The 25,033-nt window shown below is 62.7% G+C and overlaps 5 protein-coding genes across 6 annotated transcripts; 3 read left to right on the top strand and 2 right to left on the bottom strand.

Annotated features, from left to right (window-relative positions):
* The first annotated feature begins 6,091 nt into the window (after positions 1-6,091).
* On the top strand, positions 6,092-12,934 carry BCAR1 (BCAR1 scaffold protein, Cas family member). 2 transcript variants are annotated; one of them, XM_039558134.1, is made up of 7 exons: positions 6,092-6,175; positions 7,015-7,704; positions 8,927-9,088; positions 9,317-9,421; positions 9,848-10,996; positions 11,205-11,294; positions 11,648-12,934. In XM_039558134.1, exons 1-7 carry the CDS (start codon positions 6,164-6,166, stop codon positions 12,161-12,163), a joined length of 2,724 nt encoding a protein of 907 aa, XP_039414068.1. In that variant the 5' UTR covers positions 6,092-6,163; the 3' UTR covers positions 12,164-12,934. The 2 variants fall into 2 exon arrangements, with proteins under 2 accessions (XP_039414068.1, XP_010395030.3); XM_010396728.4 differs by lacking the exon at positions 6,092-6,175 and having other exon boundaries at positions 6,860-7,704.
* LOC120410584 (probable D-lactate dehydrogenase, mitochondrial) lies at positions 12,343-14,465 on the bottom strand. Its single transcript, XM_039558137.1, has 4 exons — positions 14,349-14,465; positions 14,110-14,222; positions 13,685-13,827; positions 12,343-13,601 (listed from the first exon to the last, which is right to left on the bottom strand). The coding sequence occupies exons 1-4, from the start codon at positions 14,460-14,462 to the stop codon at positions 13,585-13,587; spliced, it is 387 nt and encodes a 128-aa protein (XP_039414071.1). The 5' UTR covers positions 14,463-14,465; the 3' UTR covers positions 12,343-13,584.
* A 633-nt stretch (positions 14,466-15,098) lies between these two features.
* On the bottom strand, positions 15,099-17,225 carry LOC120410611 (chymotrypsinogen 2-like). Its single transcript, XM_039558502.1, is given in 9 exon segments — positions 15,099-15,274; positions 15,349-15,482; positions 15,869-15,922; positions 15,925-15,975; positions 15,978-16,047; positions 16,548-16,626; positions 16,745-16,824; positions 16,946-17,049; positions 17,159-17,225. Coding segments are annotated over 9 exon segments (801 nt in total). The 3' UTR covers positions 15,099-15,112.
* Positions 17,226-18,684: 1,459 nt separating this feature from the next.
* LOC120410610 (chymotrypsinogen 2-like) lies at positions 18,685-20,827 on the top strand. Its single transcript, XM_039558490.1, is given in 8 exon segments — positions 18,685-18,733; positions 18,864-18,967; positions 19,089-19,168; positions 19,287-19,337; positions 19,339-19,363; positions 19,862-20,042; positions 20,429-20,562; positions 20,637-20,827. Coding segments are annotated over 8 exon segments (786 nt in total). The 3' UTR covers positions 20,799-20,827.
* A 618-nt stretch (positions 20,828-21,445) lies between these two features.
* On the top strand, positions 21,446-24,938 carry LDHD (lactate dehydrogenase D). The gene is given in 12 exon segments (XM_039558401.1): positions 21,446-21,562; positions 21,690-21,802; positions 22,084-22,225; positions 22,309-22,450; positions 22,723-22,882; positions 22,960-23,046; positions 23,048-23,157; positions 23,236-23,364; positions 24,031-24,158; positions 24,237-24,327; positions 24,416-24,527; positions 24,604-24,938. Coding segments are annotated over 12 exon segments (1,494 nt in total). The 5' UTR covers positions 21,446-21,448; the 3' UTR covers positions 24,770-24,938.
* Positions 24,939-25,033: the final 95 nt, after the last annotated feature.

Raw genomic sequence — 25,033 nt, 5'->3', positions numbered from 1 at the left:
AGTAAGTGCTTGAATCACTTTCCCTCCTCAGTACTGGGGCTGGAGGTACAATGAAATCCAGAATTGAGGGTGACAAGGTCAGTGTAGTCCTGTAGCAGTGCTGCAGGAGTAATGAAACCCATCCAAAGCATGGCCACGCAGGGACTAAGTGCAGCTGCCTGGAAGGGCAGGCCAAGGCTCCTGGGTGTGGAATGAGCAGCTGGAGCAGGAGACCAGCAACGCACCATCATCCTGGCCATCCCTGCTGGCCTGGCTCTGGTGGAGTTGGGCAGCTCCCAATGTCTGGCCTGTGCACATCCTTGCAATGGAGGTACTCACCAGCATTTCCCCCCAGGATGCTCTGGGCTTGCTTGGTGGGGCAGCCCACGCTGGTGCTGTGCCAGGGGAGAGCAGCACAAGCCCCATCCTTCCTGCCCACCGGGCGAGCGATGCCGTCGCTGCCGATGGCCCCTTGCCTGCAGCTCTGAGCACGGTCTGAGCCTTGGGCTCATGTGTCCACTGCTGAGTCAGCCCCTGCTCTGTGGCCATGCTGCAGGATAGACAAGAAAAAACACCACGTGCTCAGGGGAGTTGCAGCCTTTGGCACCCTGTTCTGTACAGAATCAGCTGTAATGGACCTGCTGAAACAAGCCTGAAATTGGACAGAAACAAAACAACAGAGTGATGGCATGTTTTCATCTCCAAACACTTTCAAGCCAGTTGCTGCTCTGGCTTAAGTTGCAAAAACAACCAGAATCTCTGTGCTGGGAACTTTTGTGGGGGTATCTCAGCTTGGGGCTCCTGAGTGTCAGTGAGTGGCCCTGGCTGGACCTCAGTAGAGCGAGGCAGATGCTGCTGCAGTAGTTGGGTTGCTCTCCTGCTCCGAATGGTAGTGCTGGACCATTTCCAGCACCTTCTCTCCTTATGTGCTGTCCTGCCCTCCTTACAGGGTCCCTCCCAACAGGGACCCCAAGGCAGCCCAGGCTTGTTTTGCTGCAGATCCCCGAAGATGGTGAGATGCCAAGGCAGCCACAAGCAGGGCTGGGAGGGCTGGGAGGGCTGGGCCTGCTGTGAGTGCTGAGCAGGCAGCCAGGGAAATTATTTGCCTTTTGCTCTTCTGTTGCTGAGAGGAGAGGAGGGAATATTTGGGAACTTCTCTGCCCTGTGTCCCCCATGACCCTGATGCTGGACAGAGGCAGGAAGGGTCACCCTTGCAGAAGCTGGGTCCCCGTGGCATCTGGCTTTTGGGGGCTGACAACCAAAACCTTTGCCACAGAGTGAGTATCCGTGCTGCATTCTAGGGCCCTTTCTGCTCCAGCAGCTCGGCAGCACCAAGTAGGTAAGAAATGGAGAATAATTCTGTGCATTGTATTATGAGCAAGAGTAGAATGGAGATGCAACAAGTACCCTTGGAGATCCCAAAGGCCAGAGGCACCAAACCCAGCCTTGTTTTTAAAAGCATTAAAGAGCTCCAGGCTGTGTCCGTAGTGAGTCCTGCAGCTGCATCTGGCTCTGGATGGCTTAGGGGTGGCTTTGGATTCACATGCACGCTAACAGTGTGTTAGAGGGATGTGGCCAGCACAGCCTCCCCTGGCACGCTGGTGAACTGGGAGAATTGATGACCCTCAGTTTATGGGATCCTGCCTCCCAGCCCTAGCTATGTTCTCCGCAAACCCTCCAGCCTCTCTTCTGGAGTTTTTTCTTCTCTTCAGCTGAGTAAATGTGGAAAATCTTGAAATCTTGGAAGCGACCTGACCTGCTGGAAAAGTGCAGTTTAAGGCAGAGGCTGAGAGCCTCAACTCCCCTCTCTGCTGGGCTCCCCAGCTCGTGGCAGCGTGGTGTGCCCAGCTCAGCTTGAGGATGCTGGGCTACAGTGCCAGCTCCTGGCCCAGCAAGCTGGGACAGGCTTGGCGGGACAGCCGGGAGGCAGCCTCCAGCTTGGGCTGATTCCTGACTTCCTCCATGCTCCCAAGCGTCCTGCGTTTTTGCTTGGTTGGATCATGTATTCCTCGCCTTTCTTTCCTGAAGACGAGGAGTGATTTACAGGTCTCCAGAAAACACAGCTTGGCTGCTTCAGAAGGGAAAAAAAACCCCAACCAAAACCCCTCTCTGCTTGCTATTTCCATTGCCCAGTCAACTTCCGACGAAGGGGGGTGGCCCCAGGATCCACCAGCCCTCAATGTCCCCACCAGCCCTTGATGTCCCCAGCAGCCCTGCACTTTCTGTGAGGAGCAATGTTCTCAGGAGATGTGGGTCCATCTTTTGAGACATTCCCACCTTGAGCTGTCTTCTCTGAGAAGCTCATGTCATCCATGGGGTTGGGACCTGCCCTGGGCATTTGCTTGGGGTAATTTTGGCCCTATAAGGAGTCCCTCATGGCCAGAGCATCACTTCGCCCCAAGGAGCTCCCCCTTCCCTGGCTGCCTGAAGGGGCCCCTTGTGCAGCTGAGCCCCAAACAAGGCTCCGATTGTGTCTGTGTGTCCTGATGGTCGGGGCTTCTGCCGTGGTGTCCGTGTGCTGAGGCCATGGTAAAACCAGCTGTGTCCAACCCACACCCACAGGCTCAGCTTTACTGATCTGCTGGGGTTTGCAGGGGCAATTACAGGGCCACAGGAATCACGACAGGGAGGTAACACTGCATTTAACACTGCTTCAGTGAAAGGGATGTGGGAATAAATGTTGGCTCTTCACATGGGAGGAGATTGAATGCTGGCTGCCTGGAGGTGCGTCCCATAGCCCCAGACTGTCCCAAGGACCACAACAGGTTTCATGGACAGAGCTGCCATGGGGCAAAGCATGGCAGCTGGGAGAAGGAGGGACCAGAGTGTGGAGCTGTCCCTAGGAGCATCTGCCCACAGCCAGGGCAGCAATTTCCCAAGGGGCAGAGGTGGTGCCTGGAAGGTGATGCTGGCAGCATCATATCCTCTTTTCCAAGATGTTGTTTTCAGCCTCTTCCCACCTCTTTCCTTCACAGCAATGTCTCACCCAGCAGCACAGAGGGATTCTGTTTGCAGCATGCTCAAAACTAATGGGGAGTAATGGAGTAGCCCATGGGTCTTCCACCCCATTTGAGGGTCCCCAAGCCCAGGGCATCCTTGCTGGTGGGTGGTGGGTGCTGGCACTGGCATTTGAAACTCAGCTGATGATGATGGCACAGCCGGCCCTTGCCACTGTCAGCTCTTCCCGCTCCCAGCAGTGAGCCCCAGCCGGGGGCGAGGATCAGCGCCAGCCCTCAGTAGGGGATGAATGGGGACACAAACAGAGCTGCTACTGTTGGGGCAGCCTGCAGCCTGCAGCCCGCCTTGGCTTTGCTGGAGATGAGGGTGTGCCCTGCCATCCTGCTCTTTGGAAAGGCAAGCAGCCTCCTCCAGCATCTTCTCTCCACAGCTAAGAACTGACCCAGTGCCATGGAGAAGCGTGGGGATAAATCCTGCTTGTGATCCTGTTGGGTCCCGTGATATTACAAGCCAAGAGAAATGTCCTCATTATTTCCAGAATATTGAAGTCTAATAAATCCTGTCCTGCCTTATAGGATTTATTTCCTCATTCATTGCTAGGAGACTCAGTCCCGTGTAATCCTATTGCTGCTCCAGGAGGTGGGGAGTGGCTTTCCGAAGCACAGACCTAGCAGGGCTGTGGGCAGGAGCAGGAAGCCCCAGCCGAAGCTGCTGGTCCCTGCAAACATCCCAATGCCAGCCCATTTCCTGGTATGTCCCACTGTCCCAGAGCTGTGCCCTGCATTTGATTCACCAAAATGAATCTCATCCAATGGCTGGGACATGGCTGGGCCAATAGGACATTAATTGGCAGCTAGCCAATTAATACGGCATGGCACGGCACAGCCTGTTCACCCTGTCCATTGTACATCTACTATGCTCCCCCAAATCTCACTTTGGAGTCTTCCTGCACTTTCTCATACCACACCCAGCAAGAAAAGCTGCAAAAAGCCAGGAAAAGCTGGGCCCAGCACAGCAGGCTGGAAATTTTTCCACTCAAGTGTTTTCCATAGCAACCGTTGCTGGGGCAACCTGCATCCCAAGGACCATCCATCCCGAAACACCCAGCCCTGTGTCCACTGGAGCTGGCAGAGAATCACAGCATGGGACTGGTGGGACCCTCACCGCACCCCACTGGCAGCAGTACAGGGATGCTCCGGCAGCCAGTTCAGCTCTGAGCATCCCCAGTGCTGCAGGGCCCCTGTAATGCTCCACTTTTCATCTTCTCTTTGGCATTTCATTTTCTCAAAGGTGGGAGAAGCCAAAGGGAGACCTGTTGGTGCCTGTCGCCCCATGGGCGCTTGGCTGTGGAAGCAGGGATGTGCAGGAGCTGTTTCCAGCTCAGACTGCTCAGCAGATGCAAGTGGTGATTTTTGGCTCTGATGGACTGAAAATGGGATTGAGTCTGACAGTGAACACTTTGATCTGAGCATCAACACAGGGAGAGGGAAAAGTGAAATCCCCACTGTTTTTAAGTCCAAAAGCTTGTGGCCCCTCAACACCTGCCTGAAGGCATGTGGTAGCAGCTTCACCCTGGGGACACCTCGGGGATCCCATGAGACCCTGGCCTGGTGGGTCCACATCAGGCTCAGCGTCTCCAAAGCAAACACGTGGCTTCATGGGATCAGCTGTAGAGTGGCAGGAGAGAGGCTGGGGAGCTTGGAGCCCATCCCAAGGATGCCCACAATGCTCAGTGCCTGCACTGTCACCACTGTCACCAACAAGAGGAAACCACAGTCCTCAGGCTGTGCCCGCCAGGGCAACTGCGGTTTGTGGGCACGACCGCAGTGCCTGCCACCGGATGTCTCCCACCCACAGCTGTGCCTCAGTTTCCCTTTCTGCCAGTGATACACAGGGACACTTGCCTCCAAGCTGGGGACAGTGGTGGTGGCTCAAGTACTGCTTTTTGGGGAAGGGCGTGTGTTTGCAATCTGGCCTCAACTCTGCCGCCATACCCTGGTGTCACCTGAAAGTAACCCCAGAGGGTGAGAGAGAATGCTGTGATGGGGACTGCAGCCGGGAGGCACGTGCACAGTCAGGGGCACGTTCCTGGCCTGTCTCCACATGCACCACTTGCTCACTGGCCCATGGTCTCACACAGGCCCACTCACTGCCCATTTGCCCATGAGCCCACTGGCTGCAGGCACCACTTGTGTCCCTTCCCTTGGTTCCCTGTGTGCTCCAGCTCTCACACGCTTGGAGAGCAGCGTAGGTGTCTGTGCAGCCTGTGCATGTCCATAGGTCCTGTGCCCCCATGCAGCTCACACATGTGCCTCCCACAGCTCCCAGCTGCAGCTGCCCTCCCAGCTTGCTCCCAGCTCTCTGCAGATGATGGCAGGGACCATGGCACAGCATACAGCGATGCCAAACCCAGGCTTACCGGCTGTTGGGGCGCCCATGGGCCATGTGGCCCGGCTGTTGGAACAGGCCAGGCAGCCAGCCGTGGTGTGCCACGGGTACTATGGTGTGCCCTGTGTGCCAGGTGTCCCATGTGTGCCAGGGTGTGCCATGCGAGCCACTGCACCTACAGCTACCCTGCCCCTTATATCCCGCTGCCATTACACACCATCCCCATCACACCCCCCAGAACACCCCAGTTACCTGTTACCCTTTATTGCACAACCATTGCACACCCGCCCATTAACCTTTGATGCCCTTTGCTCATTACACACCCATTGCAGAGTCTTTTTCCTTCACTTGCACATCCATTACACACCCATAGAGCCTTTGCTGCACACTAAGTGCAGGCCCACTACAACACCTGTTGCACACCCTTCCGTACACAGCTGTTGCACGCCGGTTCCACACCCCGTACCCTTTGTCGCACTTGGTCACACCCCCGTGGCAGGTGTCACACCCCCGTGGCATGTGCCACACCCGTTTCACGCCCCTCACGCACGCGCTGCCCGCCCGCCACAGCCCCCCCCGCCCTCCCGTGCCCGCCCCGCCCCTCGCCCCGGCCCCGCCCCTTTCCCGCCCCTCGCCCCGGCCCCGCCCCCCGGGCGGGCGCAGCCAATGGGGGCGGGCGGAGCGGCCGGGCCGGGCGCGCGCGGCGCTATAACGATCCCTACGGCGCCGCCGCCGCCCGCGCGCCCCGGCCCCGCCGCCCCCGGCCCGGCCCGGCCCGGCCCTCGGCCCCGCACCCGGCCCGCCGCCCTCGCTGCGGCCGGAGTGGCCCCGCGGGAAGATGAACTACCTGGTGAGCGGGGGCACAGGGGAGGACACGGGGGCGTGTGCGGGGACAAGTAGGGCGCGGGGGAACGGCTGCTGCGGGGCCCCGTTGGAGGAGGAGGACGACGAGGAGGAAGGCCGCAGCCCTCTCACCGCTCGCCCCGGGCAGGGCCTCTCCTGTGCGGCCGATCCCACTGGGGTGACCTTGGCCGAGCTCCCCCGCACCGGGGCGGCCAGGCCTTGCCTTCCCTCGCTCCCTCCCTCCCGGCGGGTCAGGGCGCTGCGGGACCCGCGGGGGGCCCACCGGGGCCAGGGGCCTCCTCAGGCCTCCGCCCCCGTCCCAGCGGGCGAGGCGGCACCGGCGGCGGGCAGGGCCGCGGGACAGCCGGGAGTCCGGCCCTGCCATATCGGGCGGGCCGCGACCTGTCCCGCTGCCACGGTCCCGAGCGGCGCTGGCAGGTGCTGCCGTGGCCCGGCTCGGGGACCCCGCGGGGTGGAAGGGGCCCGGGCCCGGCGACGGGTGCCGTGGGATGGCCACGGTCACGGCTGACTCACCGCCCCGGCACTTCCTCCCAGTCGGCGGAGGGAAGGGGCGGGAGAGGCAGAGGAGGCCCCCCGAAACCGGAGAGGCGGAAGGGCCCGGCCCCTTCCCAGCACCACCTCTGGGAAGGGTGGGTTTTGCTCCAGCGGGGAATCCCGCGGTGGCTGGAGCGGGGAGATCCAGCTGGCGGGAACTGCTCGGCGAAGCCCCCGGCCCGTGGGGCTCCGTCCCGGTGCTGAGCTGCAGCCCCGCTGTCGCCCGCCGGGATGACGCCCCACCGGCCGGCGGGGCCCGGCTCACCGCCCCGGCGCGGGGCTCTCTTCCAGAACGTGCTGGCCAAGGCGCTGTACGACAACGTGGCCGAGTCCCCGGACGAGCTCTCCTTCCGCAAGGGCGACATCATGACGGTGCTGGAGCGCAACACGCAGGGGCTGGACGGCTGGTGGCTCTGTTCGCTCCATGGCCGGCAGGGCATCGTTCCCGGGAACCGCCTCAAGATCCTGGTCGGGATGTACGACAAGAAGCAGCCGCAGCAGCAAGCGCCTGGCCCGGCACAGGGGCAGGCACCGCCGCAGCCATCGGTGCCCCAGCCAGCTCTGTCCTTCCATCACCAAGGGGGCTACACCCCGCTGTCACCTGCCTCGCAGTACACACCCATGCACCCTGCTTATGCCCCCCAAGGGGACAATGTCTACCTGATGCCGGTCCCCAACAAGGGACAGCAGGGTTTATACCCGGGCTCAGCGCCCACTGGACAGTTTCCTCCTGCCCCAGCTAAGCAGCCTTCCACCTACCCGAAGCAGGCACCTCCCCACACCTTCCCCAGCCCTGGCCAGGAGATCTACCAGGTGCCCCCCTCCCTGGGCCAGGCAGCAGAGGCTTACCCAGGGGGGTCTGCCAGTCCCCCTCAGGATGTCTACCAGGTTCCTCCCTCAGCTGGTCAGGCTCAAGAAATCTACCAGGTGCCACCATCGTTGGACATGAGGAGCTGGGAAGGGCACAAGCCCCAGGGAAAGGTAGGATGCAGAGACTGGAAGTGGGGAGTGTGTTGTGGTTGTGGGGTGCTCTGTGGTCCACGGGTGTGAGTGGGTGGCACAGCTTGGGCTTCTCAGCTTGCCACTCTTGGAGACGGCAGCCCATGTGCCCATTGCTGGGGTTGTGTGGGCATCTTTGCCTGCACTGCTGGCAGGAGTGGGTGCACTGGGAGAGTCCCTGCAGTGGCTGAGGTGCCCCAGTTGGTGTGGGCTGCCCCTCTTGAGGCTGGCACAGCATTCAGCACTCTGGTCCTGATGGTCTCTTGTGTGGGCTCTGCTGGTGTCACCCAGGGCATGGCAGTGTGTCTGGTATGGGCACAGGGTGTTGGTAACCCAAGAGCTGTTTTGGGATGCCAGATTCTGGAGCTGTGGAAGTAGCTGTGGTACCCAGTACAATGCTATGAGGTTTCGTTCCTCCTGGGAGCGCACACAGGAACAGACAGGCAGTGCCAGCATTTCCCAACTGTGCCAGGCAGCCTGCCAGTACTTGCTAGATACACTGGTGAGGCAAGGGTGAGCCACCAGGCTTGTCCCCAGCATGGAGCTTAACGGCTCCATCCCGGACACCAGCCTCCTTCTGGCTCTGCCTCTTCCCTGGCACGTCATCCTGGGGAAGAGGAGTGAGGTGCTTTCAGTATTGTGTTTTCTGGGAAGGCTACTCCAACTCATACCCCTGGGAAGGAGCCAGTGAGGGGAGGGAACTGCCAAATCACAGCCAGGGCACAAGGAACATCCTAAAAGGAAGAACCAGCCCAACACCTCAGCCCTCCTTGGCACTGGTTGGGCAGGGTGCCGTTACCCTCTGGGTTTGGTTATTTTCCGCTCTGGTGTCACCATGAAATGACCCATTCAGGCTTGGAGCTGTGGGCAGGGATCTCCAGGCGTTGGCAGACCCCGGCCCACGCCTGGACGTGCGAATCGGCCGTTGCTTTCTGCATGCCACGGCCGTGCCGGCCGGGCTTTGTCTCTTGCTGAGACTCTATCGCCGCTATAAATAACCGGTGATATCATCCCGTCCCCGGCATCCCCGCACGCCCGGCCGGGGAGCGCCCTCCCGTGGCACCGGCCAGACCCTAATTCCAGGCAATCCAGTACAGAATCCAGCAACCATCCTCTCTCTGGCCCCATTGCTGGGTTTTGAGGGAATGATGCAGGGTGGGAGATGCTTGGCAGCGCCCACATCATGTCTTTTCCCTCTTTCCAGGTGCTGGTGCCCACCCGCGTGGGGCAGGTGTATGTCTATGACTCGCCCAAGGGTGAGCAGGTTGAATACGATTTCCCTCGCCACCTCATCTCCACGGGCTCCCAGGAGATCTACGACGTGCCGCCTGTCCGAGGAGGGGTCCCAAGCCAGTTCAGCCAGGAGGTGAGGCTGCTTGGGGTGTCAAGGGCGAATCTCTGGTTTTTGCCCTTAAGAATGGGAGATGATCTGTCACAGCCTGAGATCCATTACCAGGCCAAATTGTACCCAAAACTGTACTTTACAGACCTTGTTGCTGCTTCTGAGCACCTCCACCATTTCCAGCTGATCCCTGAGAGGAGGTGGGTGGCCACACCATCTCTGACACATTGTCCCATGTCCTCCCCACTACAGGTCTATGACACCCCTCCCATGGCAGTGAAGGGTCCCAGTGGGCAGGACCCGGGGCAGGAGATCTACGACGTGCCCCCCAGTGTGGAGAAGAACCTGCACCAAACTGTAAGTGCTGCTGGAAGCTCCCAGCTTCTCTGTGTAAGAAAGACAAACAGATTTTTACAGGGAGAAAAATAATTTACTGGATCAGTCTCCCCAGAGATGTGGTGATGTCCCTGGCCACTGGAGGCTTTCAGGATGCCCAGGAATGGGTTGCTGGATGTTCACATCCTGGGGATGAGGTTGGACCAGGTGATCTTTTGAAGTCCCTTCCAACCTGGGCTGCTCTAGGATTTTGTGATTCCTGTCCCAAAGGGCAGGAGAACTCCTGTGGTGCATGGCTTCATCCTGGTGCCCACCCAGTGCCGTCTTGGATGCCCAGTGCTGGCACTTACATGCCCCACAGTTTGGGGCAGCCGGCCTGCACCTCCACACCTGCCCCAGGCCAGTTCTCCCAATAGTGCTGATGGTGCCACTGCTCTGCCCTTGCAGGTGTACGATGTCCCCCCCTCAGTGAGCAAGGACGTGCCGGATGGCCCAGTGCGGGAGGAGACCTACGATGTGCCACCTGCCTTTGCCAAGCAGAAAGCCTTTGACCCGTCCCGCCACCCCCTCATCCTGGCCCAGCAGGAGCCCTACTTGCCGGAGGATGTCTATGATGTGCCCCCAGCAGCTGGGAAAGGTGCTCCTGAGCTGCCGCTCTCCCACGAGATCTACGATGTGCCCCCCAGCCTCAAGAAGCTGGGGGGATCCACCTTCCCCTCCCAAGAGGTGTACGATGTGCCCCGGGATCTGCACGCCCCAGGCAAGGGCTCTGTGGACACGGAGGGCGAGTACATCTACGATGTCCCACCGCAAGTAGACCGCGAGGCCAAGGGTGCCGATGCCAAGCGCCTCTCAGCCTCCAGCACAGGCAGCACCCGCAGCAACATCTCCACATCCTCGCTGGACGTGGTGCCTGTGAAGGAGCCGGCTAAGGGAGCCGGCAAGGAGTTCTCCCTGGACTTGGATGCCGCCATGGAGACACTGGCCAAGCTCCAGAGTGGTGTCGGCAGCGCTGTCTCCTACCTCATGTCCTTTATCAGCACCAACTGGCGCAGCCCTGAGTACATGGAGGCCAATGCTGCCAACATCCGTGGGGCAGCCGAGGGCGTCCGGACGGCCCTCCGGGACCTGCTGGAGTTTGCCCGGGGGGCGGTGGGCAATGCTGCCCAGGCCTCCGACCGTTCCCTCTACATGAAGCTCAGCAAGCAGCTGCAGAAGATGGAGGAGGTCTACCAGGCCCTGGCACGGCACGGCCAAGCGCTGGACGCTTGCCACTGGGCCCCCAGTACCCTGGCCAGTAGCAAGCCAGGCACAGATGACTTGGAGCACTTCATCATGCACTCGCGTGGTGTTCCTGATGACACCAAGCAGTTGGCTTCCTTCCTGCATGGCAATGCCTCCCTCCTCTTCAAACGGACAAAGCCGGCGGTGGAGAGCGGTGGCCATGGGCCCCCTCACCCCTCCGACAAGGCCAGCAGCATCCAGTCACGGCCCCTGCCCTCCCCCCCCAAGTTGCTGGCCCAGGAGTCGCCTGATGGGCCCTACGAGAACAGTGAGAGCGGCTGGATGGAGGATTATGACTATGTCCATCTCCAGGTGGGCGTGGGTATGGGGGCTGCTTCCCACAGGGAGCATTTGTGATGGTGGCTCCGTGGCACAGGGGGATTAGGCTGCTCTGCTTCCGCCTATGTTTTGCTTTTACCCTCCAGCTTGAGGGCTGTGTGGACCAGGGGTGTCCCAGGGCAGGTGGGGACTCTCTGGAAAGGCTGATGTTGCTGACCCCTTCCATGTCATGCCCCTGCAGGGCAAGGAGGAGTTTGAGAAGACCCAGAAGGAGCTGCTGGAGAAAGGCAACATCATCAGGCAGAGCAAGGACCAGCTAGAGCACCAGCAGGTAAGGGCACTGGGGCAGGCAGGTGGGTGTTGCTGGGCACAGCACTTGGGGCAGGCAGGGCCCCACGTCTTGCTTCCCTTGTAACCTCTGCTGCTGATCTGACCACAGCCCTCTTCCCTGGATGTTCCCATGGTGTGTTTTACCTTGCCTTCCATACCAGTGCTGTGCCAGTGGAGAGGGGCGTAGGCACCTTGATCCTGGAGAGGAGCCTGGCATGGCTGTCCTGGGGCTGACACTGTCCCTCACTGTGTTCCCTGGGGCTGGTGGCCATGGCCGTCTGTGCTGGTGGCCCCATGGAGGGGAGCAGGTGCTGGCTCAATGGCCACCCTGCCTCATGCCTGTCTCTTCCACAGCTGAAGCAGTTTGAGCGGCTGGAGCAGGAGGTGACACGCCCCATCGACAACGACCTGTCCAACTGGAGCCCCCCCCAGCACTACAGCCCTGCACGGGGTGGTGGGACACTGTGTCCTGCTGACCGCCAGCTCCTCCTCTTCTACCTGGAGCAGTGCGAGGCCAACCTCACCACGCTCACCAATGCTGTCGACGCCTTCTTTACTGCCGTCAGCACCAACCAACCTCCCAAAATCTTTGTGGCCCACAGCAAGTTTGTCATCCTCAGTGCCCACAAGCTCGTCTTCATTGGGGACACGCTGTCCCGCCAGGCCAAGGCCCAGGATGTCCAGCACAAGGTGATGCACTACAGCAACCTCCTCTGTGAGATGCTCAAGGAGATTGTGATGACCACCAAGGCGGCCGCCCTCCACTACCCATCTCCTGCTGCCTCCAAGGACATGGTGGAGCGTGTCAAGGACCTCGCCAACAGCACGCAGCAGTTCAGGATGGTGCTGGGCCAGCTGGCAGCCATGTGATGGCCTCAGGGCCACTGTCCCCTCTCTCTGGCCCCCACCCCTCCCCAGACATGCATTTCCCTCCGTGCAAGTCCTCTCCGCCCGGTGTAAGCAGACATGTACATAGAGACTCCCATGCACACCGGGTGGCTGGGGCTCTGTGGGGACAGAGGTGAGGGGCTTCAGCCATTATATCCTTTCTTCCCTCTGGCCAGGGGCCAGGAATGGTTTGAGCTGTGCCCATAATGAAGCAAAGCTGGGAGGTGGATCTATGCCCACTCCTCCCCCGCTGTCCTCTCTCCATACAAAACCGGCAGTCAGTCCTGGGCTGAAGGGCATGGGGCCATGTCCCTGTTGAGACAAGGATGTGCCTGGCAATTTGAGGTGATGCTGTGGCTGCTCCGCTCTTGGGAGGACTCTATGGTGCACTCTGGAGCACTCTACGGTGGCCAGGAGATTCTAATGATGTGGAAGCCATCCATCCCCCTGTGATGGTGGGACAGCGTGACAGAGATGGGTTGTACTGTCCCCTTGTGTGCTGGAGGCTGGAGATAGGCGTCCCCAGGGGGGTAAGGGGTGGTGGGGAGCTGCTGGGGCAGGAAGGGGCTAAGCTGTGCATTCTCACGTCTTAGGTTGTGCTACAGTACCAGCTGTAACTGAAATGCGAACCAAAACTGGTGCCTTTTGAACACAGGGGAAGCTTCCGCTGGTTCCCGGAGCTACCAAGTGGCAGCCCCCTCCAAAACTTGGCCCCAAGTCCCCCAGCAGTATAAAGATTTGCCTAGAAACACCCCCCATCTCCTGGATATCTGTGTGTGCCCGCTGGGGTGAGGGAGAGGCCCTGTGGCAGGGCTGGGGAGATGCTGTCCTCCTGAAAGATGATCTAGCCTTTGGAGACTGCTGATGCACAGAGAGTTAATGGGGCACAAGGGGTGGGGCATAAGAGGGCTGGGGGGAAATGAGGGGTGGTAGTAGTTGTGCAGTGGGGCTACCCTGGCCCTGAACCAGTATGGGGTGGGTGTCACTCACAGCACCTTGCCAGGGGTCATGGCCACCAGGGGGGTTATGGGTTTGGTGTGGCAGGGAGGATGGTAGCCCCTGACCCCAACTATTCCTGGTACTGGCTACCTGTCCCTTCCAGAACCTCAGGAAGCATGGCCCCATCACTCTGAGAAGCAGCACTGCTACTACCCTGGGATCAGACCACACCTATGTACACCCCATGATCTACGGCTCCACAGGTGTCATGGGGCCTCATTCCCAGCACCTCCAGTGCTGTCACCCCCAGCCCCGTGACCCCCCTCGTGCCCACAGTACCGACAGGGAACCAGAGCCCGGTGCCACGCAGGTGCTTGTTGAGGGCCTTGCGGGTGACACCGGGCTCCACCGTCACCGAGAAGTCCTCGAGGCTCAGCTCCGCGATGGCATCCATGCGGCTCAGGTCAAAGCAGACACCGCCCTGGCACAGGGGCAGCCGGGGCTCTGGGCACGGCCGGGCACCCAGAGCCCCCGGGGGGTCGGAGGTGCCGGGGGAGCCGATACCTGCACGGCATTGACGCCTCCTTCGAGGCCGGTACCCGGTGCCAAAGGGCACCATGGGCACGCGGCAGCGGTGACAGAGCGCTGCCAGCTCCTGCACCTGCCCCACCGCCTGGGGCCACACCACGACGTCCGGAGGGGCACAGCTGGGGGACAGGCAGCACCACTGACCCACTGACTTCAACCACTTGATCCTCCCCATGGCCCTCCCCCAACCCGGGACTTGTCATATGCCCCTTCCCCTCCCCACGGCCCCTTGTCTACCCAAACATTTTCCCATGCCCAGAGCTGGCCCCTCCCCGTCTGACCCCTTCCCCTTCCAGTGCCTCTTGTCCTCCCCAGATCTCTTCCCTATGCCCCTTCCCCTTCCCATGGTCTTTCCCCTCCCCAGAGCCTTCCCCAGGGGTCCCAGCTCCAGAGGCACTCACGGGTGCATGGACTCATCGTGGCCGTGCTGCTCCCGCACCGCTGTGGCCGTGGAGACATTGGGGGCCCCAACCACGGCCCTCAGGGCCTCCACGAAGTCCGGGGGCAGCGAGGGCTGCGGGGGAACAACGCGGGCCCTTCAGGGACGCAGTGGGGAGGGTCTGATCGCGGCCATGGGCCAAGGGCACAAGGCCAAGTGGCCGCGTCAGGACCTGAGTGCCCTTCGGAGCCCCGGCCCCACCTTGGAGCAGCAGCTGCGGCGCCCCAGGGCTGCCCCGAGCGCCAGCACCCTCCGCAGGGCCATGTCTTGACGGGACAAGACCGCGAACATGGGAACTGCACAGGACCAGGACATTGCCCTCTCCCGCAGCCTGTCTGTCCCTCCCCCACACTGACACCTTAAGGTGGCTCCAGCCACACGCGAGTGTGTCCCTGACGGGGGGAACTGGGTCCCACCAGTGCCTGTGGTCATGTTCCCCTGCTGTCCCCTGCCTGAGCGGAGTCACTGCATTCACCGTGGCCCCTCCCCTCCCCCGCATCCCCATGCCTGCTCAAGTATCCCCACAGCTGGTCAGGGGTCCATGACCCCATAGGAGACCACACGTCCCCATGCTCCTCCCCTCCCAGCCAGGAGTCACCATGTCCCCCTGCCCATCTGTCCCCATTCCCAAGCAGGTGTCCCCGTGCCCCCCTGCCCCTCTGTTTCCCTGCGCAGTCAGGTTTCCCCATTCAGGGCCAGGAGTCCCCATGCCCGTCTGCCCATCTGTCCCCGTTCCCAGCCAGGTTTCCCCGTTCAGGGCCAGGAGTTCCCATGTCCCCCGTCCATCTGTCCCTGTTCCCAGCCAGGTGTCCCCATGCCCAGAGAACTGACCCCAGCCCACGGCACATCCCCATCCCCAGCCGGCTGTCTCCCGGCCACCCGCCTGCCCCATGCCCGCTCCTGTCCCTCCCGGCATGGTGACAAGGACACAGTGCTCAGGGGGGTGGCAGCGTTTATTGCTGGCCTCAGTTGGCCTCCAGGATGGAGTCGATCCAGTCGCGGAGCTTGGTGACGCGGGCGTACACGCCGGGCGTCTGGGTGTCGCAGGTGCTGCTGCCCCAGGAGACGATGCCCACCAGGTTCCAGGCGCCGTCCTTCTGGCACACCAGCGGGCCCCCGGAGTCGCCCTGCACGGGGCAGCGGGTGAGCGCCGGGACGGGGCCCGGGGGCGCCGCGGGCAGCGGGGGCCGGGGGCACGTACCATGCAGGAGGAGGCTCCGTCGGCGCCGGCACAGACCATCACCTCGCGGATGCGGAAGCCCCAGAACTCCTTGCACTGGGCGTTGGTGAGCAGGGGCAGAGCCACCTGCTGCAGCACCGCCGGCGTGTGCGAGGCTGCGGGGAGCGGGGGGCGTCAGCGCCGGCACCGGCACCGGCACCGGGAATGGGGACAAGGACTTGGACGGGGAGAGGGGGGGACGAGGAGGACAGGCCATGATGATGGTGGAGATGGGGACAGGACCCGGGTCAGCGTTGGGGATTGGTGATGGAGATGGGGAATGGGACAGGGATGAAGATGGGGATATGGGAACGGGATGGGGATTCAGATTTGGATGGGGATCTGGATGGGAGATTGGCATGAGCATTATGATTCAGCCGAGGACAGGGACTGACAATATGGATGAGGAAGGGGACAGGGAAGACAGGGGACAAGGGCGGGGATGGGGATTTGGATGAGGCAGGGGACAGGGATGGGGATGGGGCCAAGAAAGTGCAGTTACCGCTGGAGTCAGTGAGCCCCCAGCCAGTGGTGACGCAGGTCATTCCCCCGGGAATTCGTCAGTGGCCTTGGGCAGGCAGACGGGGGACACGCGATCCGACAGCTGCGCGGAGTGGCCAGTTTGATCAGGGTGATGTCGTCGTGGATGGTCAGCATGTTGAACTTGGGGTTCTTGAAGACCTGGAGCAGGCAGCACTGCCCTCAGCACCTGCATCCCCTGCCAGGGTGCCGGGCACCAGGCACTCCACAGGGACCAGTAGGGACCCCGGGGACCAATGGGGACCCCGGGGATTGCTCCTGTGGATCCTGTGCTGGCAGGGTGTCCGAATTGCAGAGCCCAGTCCCTGGGACGCAGGGGAGCAGGGACACCCCAGGTCGCATCCCCTGCAAGGACAAAGTGGACCCTGGGGGCTGAACCCCCATCCCTTGGGAGTTCCCGGGAACATGGGGACAAGCCAGGGGACCTGACCTGAAGGTTGAATGGGAGCAGGGACACCCCAGGGGATTGCAGTGCAGGGATGTGGGACACCATGGACACCCCAGGGAACCCCAGGATAAGGGGAACCGGGGACTCCTCAGGAACGCAAACCCCAGGACAAGGGCGACCCGGACATAAGCCCCCAGGCCACGCGTGGTGGCCGTGGGATCCCGCAGGCACACGGACCCCGCCCCGGAGGTACCTTCTCGATTGTGAGTTTCTGCTGGTCAGGGCCCGGTGCGTCCTGGTCGTAGGCGCCCACCACCACGGTGTCGGTTTTCCTGGGCACAGGCAGGCCCTGAGCACGGGGCACCGGCACGGGGACACGGGGGGTTCCCTGCGCACCCTGCGCACCCTGTGCCCAGCCCCGGGCCGGCCGGCAGCAGAGCCGGTGCCTACCTGACGCCGCAGTGGGCAGCGGTGACCACCCAGTTCTCGCTGATCAGGGACCCGCCGCAGAAGTGGAAGCCGTTGTAGCGCTGGCGGGGAGAGCTGCCCTCAGCACCCGGCACCGCCGCCGGCACCGCCGCCGGCATCGCCGCCGGGCTGCTCCGGGCCCGGCCCCCCGCACGGCACCCACGCCTGCCCCCGGGCTCTCACCTGGAGGGACACCTGCCATGGCCAGGACCCTGGCACCGCCGGCTCCCCGTTGACGATGCGGTTGTAGCCGCGGATGACGGGTGTGATGGCGGGCACGCCGCAGTCTGCGGGGCACAGGCAGCCGTGGGACGGCGGCTCCGGCCAGCCTGGCCCCCCCACTCCCGCCCGCCCGAGCCCCGAGCCCGCCCCGCCGAGCCCCACGACCCCACGCACTCTCAGGGAGGGCGGCACGGGCAAAGCCCGCCAGCGCCAGGCAGCTCAAAAGCCACAGCAGAGCCATTGCCACTCGTGAAGACAGACCTGCCTGGCACCCGGTGGCTCTTATATGCAGCCCTGGGCACCTCCCCACTGCTGCTGGCCTCGCCACCGTGGCCTTGGGTGATAGCGTGGCACCTGGTATGGTGCCACCGGCAAATTGCCACCCCTGGAACTTTCTTGTCACCCAACTCCTTGGTGTCCTGGGCCCCTGGACCTCTGGATGAGCAGGGACCCCTGCGTCCCTATCTGGGTGGCAGTCTGGAAGGACTCTGCAGATCCAGCCCTAAGTGAGTGCCATGGTCCTTTCAAACTCCACCACTGCATGACAAAGTGTGCTGGCAGCCCAGAAAGCCCCACTGTATCCTGCAGCAGCCTGAGCAGCATGTCACAGGAGGGGGTTCTGCTCCTCTACTCTGCTATGCTGAGACCATGCAGTGCTGTGTCCAGCTGTGGGACCCCAATTACGAAGGACATGGGCCTCCTGGAGTGATTCCAGCAGAGGCCACAGCAGTTCTCCAAGGAATGGAGTACCTCTGCTATGGAGGGAGACTGGAAGTATTGGGGCTGTTCAATCTGGAGAAAAGAAAGCTCTAGGGAGATCTTAGAGCACCTTCCAGTGCCTAAAGGGACTCCAAGAGTGCTGGAGAGAGACTTTTGTCAAGGGCATGGAGTGACAGGACAAAGGGGAATGGCTTCACACTGACAGGGCAGGGTTAGATTAGATATTATGAAGAAATTCTTTCCTGTGAGGGTGGTGAGGAACCAGAGAAGCTCTGGATGCTCCATCCCTGTAAGTGCTCATGGCCTGGTTGGGCAGGGCTTGGAGCAACTTGCTCTAGTGGAAGGTGTCCCTGCCCTTGGCATGGGGACTGGAACAAGATGAGCTTTAAGACCTCCAATCCAAACCATTCTGTGATACTATGATAAGGACCCAGGCTGGCATGGACTAATTTCAGTGCTGGAGCTGGAATTCCCACATGCCATTCATAACCTGTTTTTACCAACTCTTGTTTCACTGCTCTGATGTTCCTGTGGGCCTACAATTCCCATTTGTTCCTATTATAGTGGATATCTGGGCTGAGTTTCGTTGTTGCTCTGAATGGGGATCTTTCTTCTTCCAAGTCTTTTCTCCACATTAGATTTTAAAAAAGGTAGCAGAGCCTTTATAGATGAGATATTCTATGATGTTCCTTCCAACCATCATCAGTCTATCATGATTCCATGACCAAGTGACAGCTCACCCAATGCACTGGGACAAACACATTTTGAAGCCAGCACTTAGTCCAGACCAGTGCTGTCCCATGGCTGTAGCCAAGGATACTGGCTCCAGGTGTGATGCTCTCAGGCCATGTCCTGGAGGCATACCAGGTGCCACGCTATCTCCCAAGGCCACGGTGGCGAGGCCAGCAGCAGTGGGGAGGTGCCCAGGGCTGCATATAAGAGCCACCGGGTGCCAGGCAGGTCTGTCTTCACGAGTGGCAATGGCTCTGCTGTGGCTTTTGAGCTGCCTGGCGCTGGCGGGCTTTGCCCGTGCCGCCCTCCCTGAGAGTGCGTGGGGTCGTGGGGCTCGGCGGGGCGGGCTCGGGGCTCGGGCGGGCGGGAGTGGTGGGGGGGCCAGGCTGGCCGGAGCCGCCGTCCCACGGCTGCCTGTGCCCCGCAGACTGCGGCGTGCCCGCCATCACACCCGTCATCCGCGGCAACAACCGCATCGTCAACGGGGAGCCGGCGGTGCCAGGGTCCTGGCCATGGCAGGTGTCCCTCCAGGTGAGAGCCCGGGGGCAGGCGTGGGTGCCGTGCGGGGGGCCGGGCCCGGAGCAGCCCGGCGGCGATGCCGGCGGCGGTGCCGGCGGCGGTGCCGGGTGCTGAGGGCAGCTCTCCCCGCCAGCGCTACAACGGCTTCCACTTCTGCGGCGGGTCCCTGATCAGCGAGAACTGGGTGGTCACCGCTGCCCACTGCGGCGTCAGGTAGGCACCGGCTCTGCTGCCGGCCGGCCCGGGGCTGGGCACAGGGTGCGCAGGGTGCGCAGGGAACCCCCCGTGTCCCCGTGCCGGTGCCCCGTGCTCAGGGCCTGCCTGTGCCCAGGAAAACCGACACCGTGGTGGTGGGCGCCTACGACCAGGACGCACCGGGCCCTGCAGCAGAAACTCACAATCGAGAAGGTACCTCCGGGGCGGGGTCCGTGTGCCTGCGGGATCCCACGGCCACCACGCGTGGCCTGGGGCTTATGTCCGGGTCGCCCTTGTCCTGGGGTTTGCGTTCCTGAGGAGTCCCCGGTTCCCCTTATCCTGGGGTTCCCTGGGGTGTCCATGGTGTCCCACATCCCTGCACTGCAATCCCCTGGGGTGTCCCTGCTCCCATTCAACCTTCAGGTCAGGTCCCCTGGCTTGTCCCCATGTTCCCGGGAACTCCCAAGGGATGGGGGTTCAGCCCCCAGGGTCCACTTTGTCCTTGCAGGGGATGCGACCTGGGGTGTCCCTGCTCCCTGCGTCCCAGGGACTGGGCTCTGCAATTCGGACACCCTGCCAGCACAGGATCCACAGGAGCAATCCCCGGGGTCCCCATTGGTCCCCGGGGTCCCTACTGGTCCCTGTGGAGTGCCTGGTGCCCGGCACCCTGGCAGGGGATGCAGGTGCTGAGGGCAGTGCTGCCTGCTCCAGGTCTTCAAGAACCCCAAGTTCAACATGCTGACCATCCACGACGACATCACCCTGATCAAACTGGCCACTCCGGCGCAGCTGTCGGATCGCGTGTCCCCCGTCTGCCTGCCCAAGGCCACTGACGAATTCCCGGGGGGAATGACCTGCGTCACCACTGGCTGGGGGCTCACTGACTCCAGCGGTAACTGCACTTTCTTGGCCCCATCCCCATCCCTGTCCCCTGCCTCATCCAAATCCCCATCCCCGCCCTTGTCCCCTGTCTTCCCTGTCCCCTTCCTCATCCATATTGTCAGTCCCTGTCCTCGGCTGAATCATAATGCTCATGCCAATCTCCCATCCAGATCCCCATCCAAATCTGAATCCCCATCCCGTTCCCATATCCCCATCTTCATCCCTGTCCCATTCCCCATCTCCATCACCAATCCCCAACGCTGACCCGGTCCTGTCCCCATCTCCACCATCATCATGGGCCTGTCCTCCTCGTCCCCCCCTCTCCCCGTCCAAGTCCTTGTCCCCATTCCCGGTGCCGGTGCCGGTGCCGGCGCTGACGCCCCCCGCTCCCCGCAGCCTCGCACACGCCGGCGGTGCTGCAGCAGGTGGCTCTGCCCCTGCTCACCAACGCCCAGTGCAAGGAGTTCTGGGGCTTCCGCATCCGCGAGGTGATGGTCTGTGCCGGCGCCGACGGAGCCTCCTCCTGCATGGTACGTGCCCCCGGCCCCCGCTGCCCGCGGCGCCCCCGGGCCCCGTCCCGGCGCTCACCCGCTGCCCCGTGCAGGGCGACTCCGGGGGCCCGCTGGTGTGCCAGAAGGACGGCGCCTGGAACCTGGTGGGCATCGTCTCCTGGGGCAGCAGCACCTGCGACACCCAGACGCCCGGCGTGTACGCCCGCGTCACCAAGCTCCGCGACTGGATCGACTCCATCCTGGAGGCCAACTGAGGCCAGCAATAAACGCTGCCACCCCCTGAGCACTGTGTCCTTGTCACCATGCCGGGAGGGACAGGAGCGGGGCATGGGGCAGGCGGGTGGCCGGGAGACAGCCGGCTGGGGATGGGGATGTGCCGTGGGCTGGGGTCAGTTCTCTGGGCATGGGGACACCTGGCTGGGAACAGGGACAGATGGACGGGGGACATGGGAACTCCTGGCCCTGAACGGGGAAACCTGGCTGGGAACGGGGACAGATGGGCAGACGGGCATGGGGACTCCTGGCCCTGAATGGGGAAACCTGACTGCGCAGGGAAACAGAGGGGCAGGGGGGCACGGGGACACCTGCTTGGGAATGGGGACAGATGGGCAGGGGGACATGGTGACTCCTGGCTGGGAGGGGAGGAGCATGGGGACGTGTGGTCTCCTATGGGGTCATGGACCCCTGACCAGCTGTGGGGATACTTGAGCAGGCATGGGGATGCGGGGGAGGGGAGGGGCCACGGTGAATGCAGTGACTCCGCTCAGGCAGGGGACAGCAGGGGAACATGACCACAGGCACTGGTGGGACCCAGTTCCCCCCGTCAGGGACACACTCGCGTGTGGCTGGAGCCACCTTAAGGTGTCAGTGTGGGGGAGGGACAGACAGGCTGCGGGAGAGGGCAATGTCCTGGTCCTGTGCAGTTCCCATGTTCGCGGTCTTGTCCCGTCAAGACATGGCCCTGCGGAGGGTGCTGGCGCTCGGGGCAGCCCTGGGGCGCCGCAGCTGCTGCTCCAAGGTGGGGCCGGGGCTCCGAAGGGCACTCAGGTCCTGACGCGGCCACTTGGCCTTGTGCCCTTGGCCCATGGCCGCGATCAGACCCTCCCCACTGCGTCCCTGAAGGGCCCGCGTTGTTCCCCCCGCAGCCCTCGCTGCCCCCGGACTTCGTGGAGGCCCTGAGGGCCGTGGTTGGGGCCCCCAATGTCTCCACGGCCACAGCGGTGCGGGAGCAGCACGGCCACGATGAGTCCATGCACCCGTGAGTGCCTCTGGAGCTGGGACCCCTGGGGAAGGCTCTGGGGAGGGGAAAGACCATGGGAAGGGGAAGGGGCATAGGGAAGAGATCTGGGGAGGACAAGAGGCACTGGAAGGGGAAGGGGTCAGACGGGGAGGGGCCAGCTCTGGGCATGGGAAATGTTTGGGTAGACAAGGGGCCGTGGGGAGGGGAAGGGGCATATGACAAGTCCCGGGTTGGGGGAGGGCCATGGGGAGGATCAAGTGGTTGAAGTCAGTGGGTCAGTGGTGCTGCCTGTCCCCCAGCTGTGCCCCTCCGGACGTCGTGGTGTGGCCCCAGGCGGTGGGGCAGGTGCAGGAGCTGGCAGCGCTCTGTCACCGCTGCCGCGTGCCCATGGTGCCCTTTGGCACCGGTACCGGCCTCGAAGGAGGCGTCAATGCCGTGCAGGTATCGGCTCCCCCGGCACCTCCGACCCCCCGGGGGCTCTGGGTGCCCGGCCGTGCCCAGAGCCCCGGCTGCCCCTGTGCCAGGGCGGTGTCTGCTTTGACCTGAGCCGCATGGATGCCATCGCGGAGCTGAGCCTCGAGGACTTCTCGGTGACGGTGGAGCCCGGTGTCACCCGCAAGGCCCTCAACAAGCACCTGCGTGGCACCGGGCTCTGGTTCCCTGTCGGTACTGTGGGCACGAGGGGGGTCACGGGGCTGGGGGTGACAGCACTGGAGGTGCTGGGGATGCCTGTAGGCCTGGGCATCTTGGGAGTGTTGGAGGTGTTGTGGTGTTCATGGGTGCACTGCACTCCCAGGGGCTCCCATGGGAATGGAAGTGGCATGACCCCTGTGCTTCTGGGAATGCCCATAATTTTGCTGTAGTTGAGGTCCCAGTGGTGTCCATGTGGGAGTGGACACCATCCCCACCTGCCTCCCCTGCCCATCCCCTGCTCACAGACCCTGGGGCAGATGCCTCGCTGTGTGGCATGGCTGCCACGGGGGCCTCGGGCACCAACGCGGTGCGCTACGGCACCATGCGCCCCAACGTGCTCAACCTGCGCGTGGTGCTGCCGGACGGGCGCCTGCTCCACACCGCCGGCCCCGGGCGCCAGCCCAGGTGGGCGCTGGGATGCCGGGGGGCTGTGCTGGGCTGGCCATGTGCCACGTGGGCGCCTGCTCACCAGCTCTGTGCAGGAAGCGGGCGGCTGGCTATGACCTGACCTCGCTCTTCGTGGGCTCTGAGGGCACCCTGGGCTTCCTGACTCAGGCCACGCTGCGCCTGCCCACTGCCCGAGGCCACTGCTGCCACTGTTGCCTCTTTCCCCAGTGTGGGGGCGGCCGTGGCTTGCACAGTTCAGGTGCTGCAGGCCGCTGTGCCCGTGGCCCGCATCGGTAGGTGCCCGCAGCCAGAGGTGGGGCTGGGGGTCCAGGTGCCAGTGGTGGAGCTCAGCACTGCCTCCTCCCACCCAGAGTTCCTGGATGAGGTGATGGCAGATGCCTGTGGCCGCTTCAGTGGGATGGGGCTGCCAGCAGCAGCCACGCTCCTCCTGGAGCTCCATGGCTCCCGGCACAGCCTGGCTGAGCAGCAGCAGCAGACGGGTACGGCTGGGAATAGGGGTGAGGATAGGGTGTCTGGGGCTGGGGGCTGTGTTGTATACCCAGGGATGAGGGATGGGTACCCAGGGACATGGGACACGGGGGCCAGGGTGTTCTGGAGTGAAGTGTGGTGCTAGGGGGCCATGATGTGTCACTGGGGTGAGTGATGGATGTCCAGGACATGGGACAGTGGGACCAGGCATGTCCTGGGGTGAGGGATGGGTACCCAGGGCTGGGTGGGGATTGGAGACCTTGAGATCATCAGGATGAGGGACAGGTGCCCAGAGCCTAGAATTGGGGGACTGGTGTCATGGATGGCTGCCTATGGATAGGGGATGGGAGATCAGGGGTGTCCTGAGGAGGGGGATAAGTGCCCAGGACCAGGAAGAGGGGGACCAGCGATGGAGGCTTGGGATGAGGACTGGGAAGACACTAGGGTGAGGGCTGGGTGTCTGCTCTAGGGTCTGCTGAGGGACTTATGGACATGGGACAGGGGAGACCAGGGGTGTCACAGGGTGGCGGACAGGGACCCAGGGACAAGGGGCAGAGGGACCAGGAGTATCCCAGGATGTGGGATGGGTGCCCAGGATGGGCACTGGAGGTCCTGGGTGAGGGCTGGGTGCCCGGGGGTGCTGTGGGTCCTGTCCCAGAGCTCCTGGTCACCATCAGAGGAGATTGTGCGACAGAACGGTGGCTCTGGCCTGGCCTGGGCCGAGGGGCTGGAGGAGCGTGAGCAGCTCTGGTCCATGCGCCACAATGCCTGGTACGCTGCCCTGGCCCTGCGGCCTGGCTGCCAGGTGAGGCACAAGGATGGGGATGATGGCGGCAGCGCCCATGGTGCTGCGAGTGCCACAGCTCTGCCCTCCCTGTCCCAGGGCTACTCCACGGATGTCTGCGTGCCCATCTCCCGCCTGCCCGACGTGGTGGTGGAGACCAAGCAGGACCTGCAGGCCTCCAGCATCACCGGTCAGCAGGGCCACAGCCCCCTGGGACAGAGGGGGCTGGGGGGTCACCATCCTTCATGCCACACACCATCTGACCTGTGGCTTTGCAGGACCCATGGTGGGACATGTGGGTGATGGCAACTTCCACTGCCTCCTCATCTTCAACTCCCAGGACCCAGAGGAGGCCCAGCGCATCCATGCTTTCACCCAGCGCCTGGGAAGGTGGGGCCAGAGTACTCTGGGGGGCCAGGGCTGGATGGACAGACGTCCCCATGCCCTGCCCCTCCCTGTCCTGCAGGCGTGCACTGGCGGCGGGGGGCACCTGCACCGGGGAGCACGGCGTGGGGCTGGGCAAGCGGGCACTGCTGCAGGAGGAGCTGGGCCAGGAGGGCCTGGACACCCTGCGCTCCATCAAGGCTGCGCTCGACCCCCACAACCTCATGAACCCTGGCAAGGTGCTCTGAGGGGGAGCACCGGCACTGAGCTGGAGGTGAGGGGGCCTCAGCCCCTGGTGTCAGGGCCAGAGTGGCCATGCTGCCCTCCAGTGCCACTGTATGTGTCCCTACAAATCCCCCCATCCCCACTTCTGGGGGTCAGGGATCCTCAAAGCCCCAAAAAACCCTTTTCACTCAGGGTGTCCATGTGCTGTGAAGTTGTTTGGGTGGACAGGACCCCCCAGCCCCTTCCCAGCAGGCCTCTGTCCCAGACAGCACACACAGGGCAGGGCA

This window comes from Corvus cornix, chromosome 11, assembly GCF_000738735.6.
Source record: "Corvus cornix cornix isolate S_Up_H32 chromosome 11, ASM73873v5, whole genome shotgun sequence".
Classification (NCBI taxonomy): domain Eukaryota; kingdom Metazoa; phylum Chordata; class Aves; order Passeriformes; family Corvidae; genus Corvus; species Corvus cornix.
The sequence above is the reverse complement of the archived record's forward strand: the minus strand, read 5'-3'. Positions and strand labels throughout refer to the sequence as shown.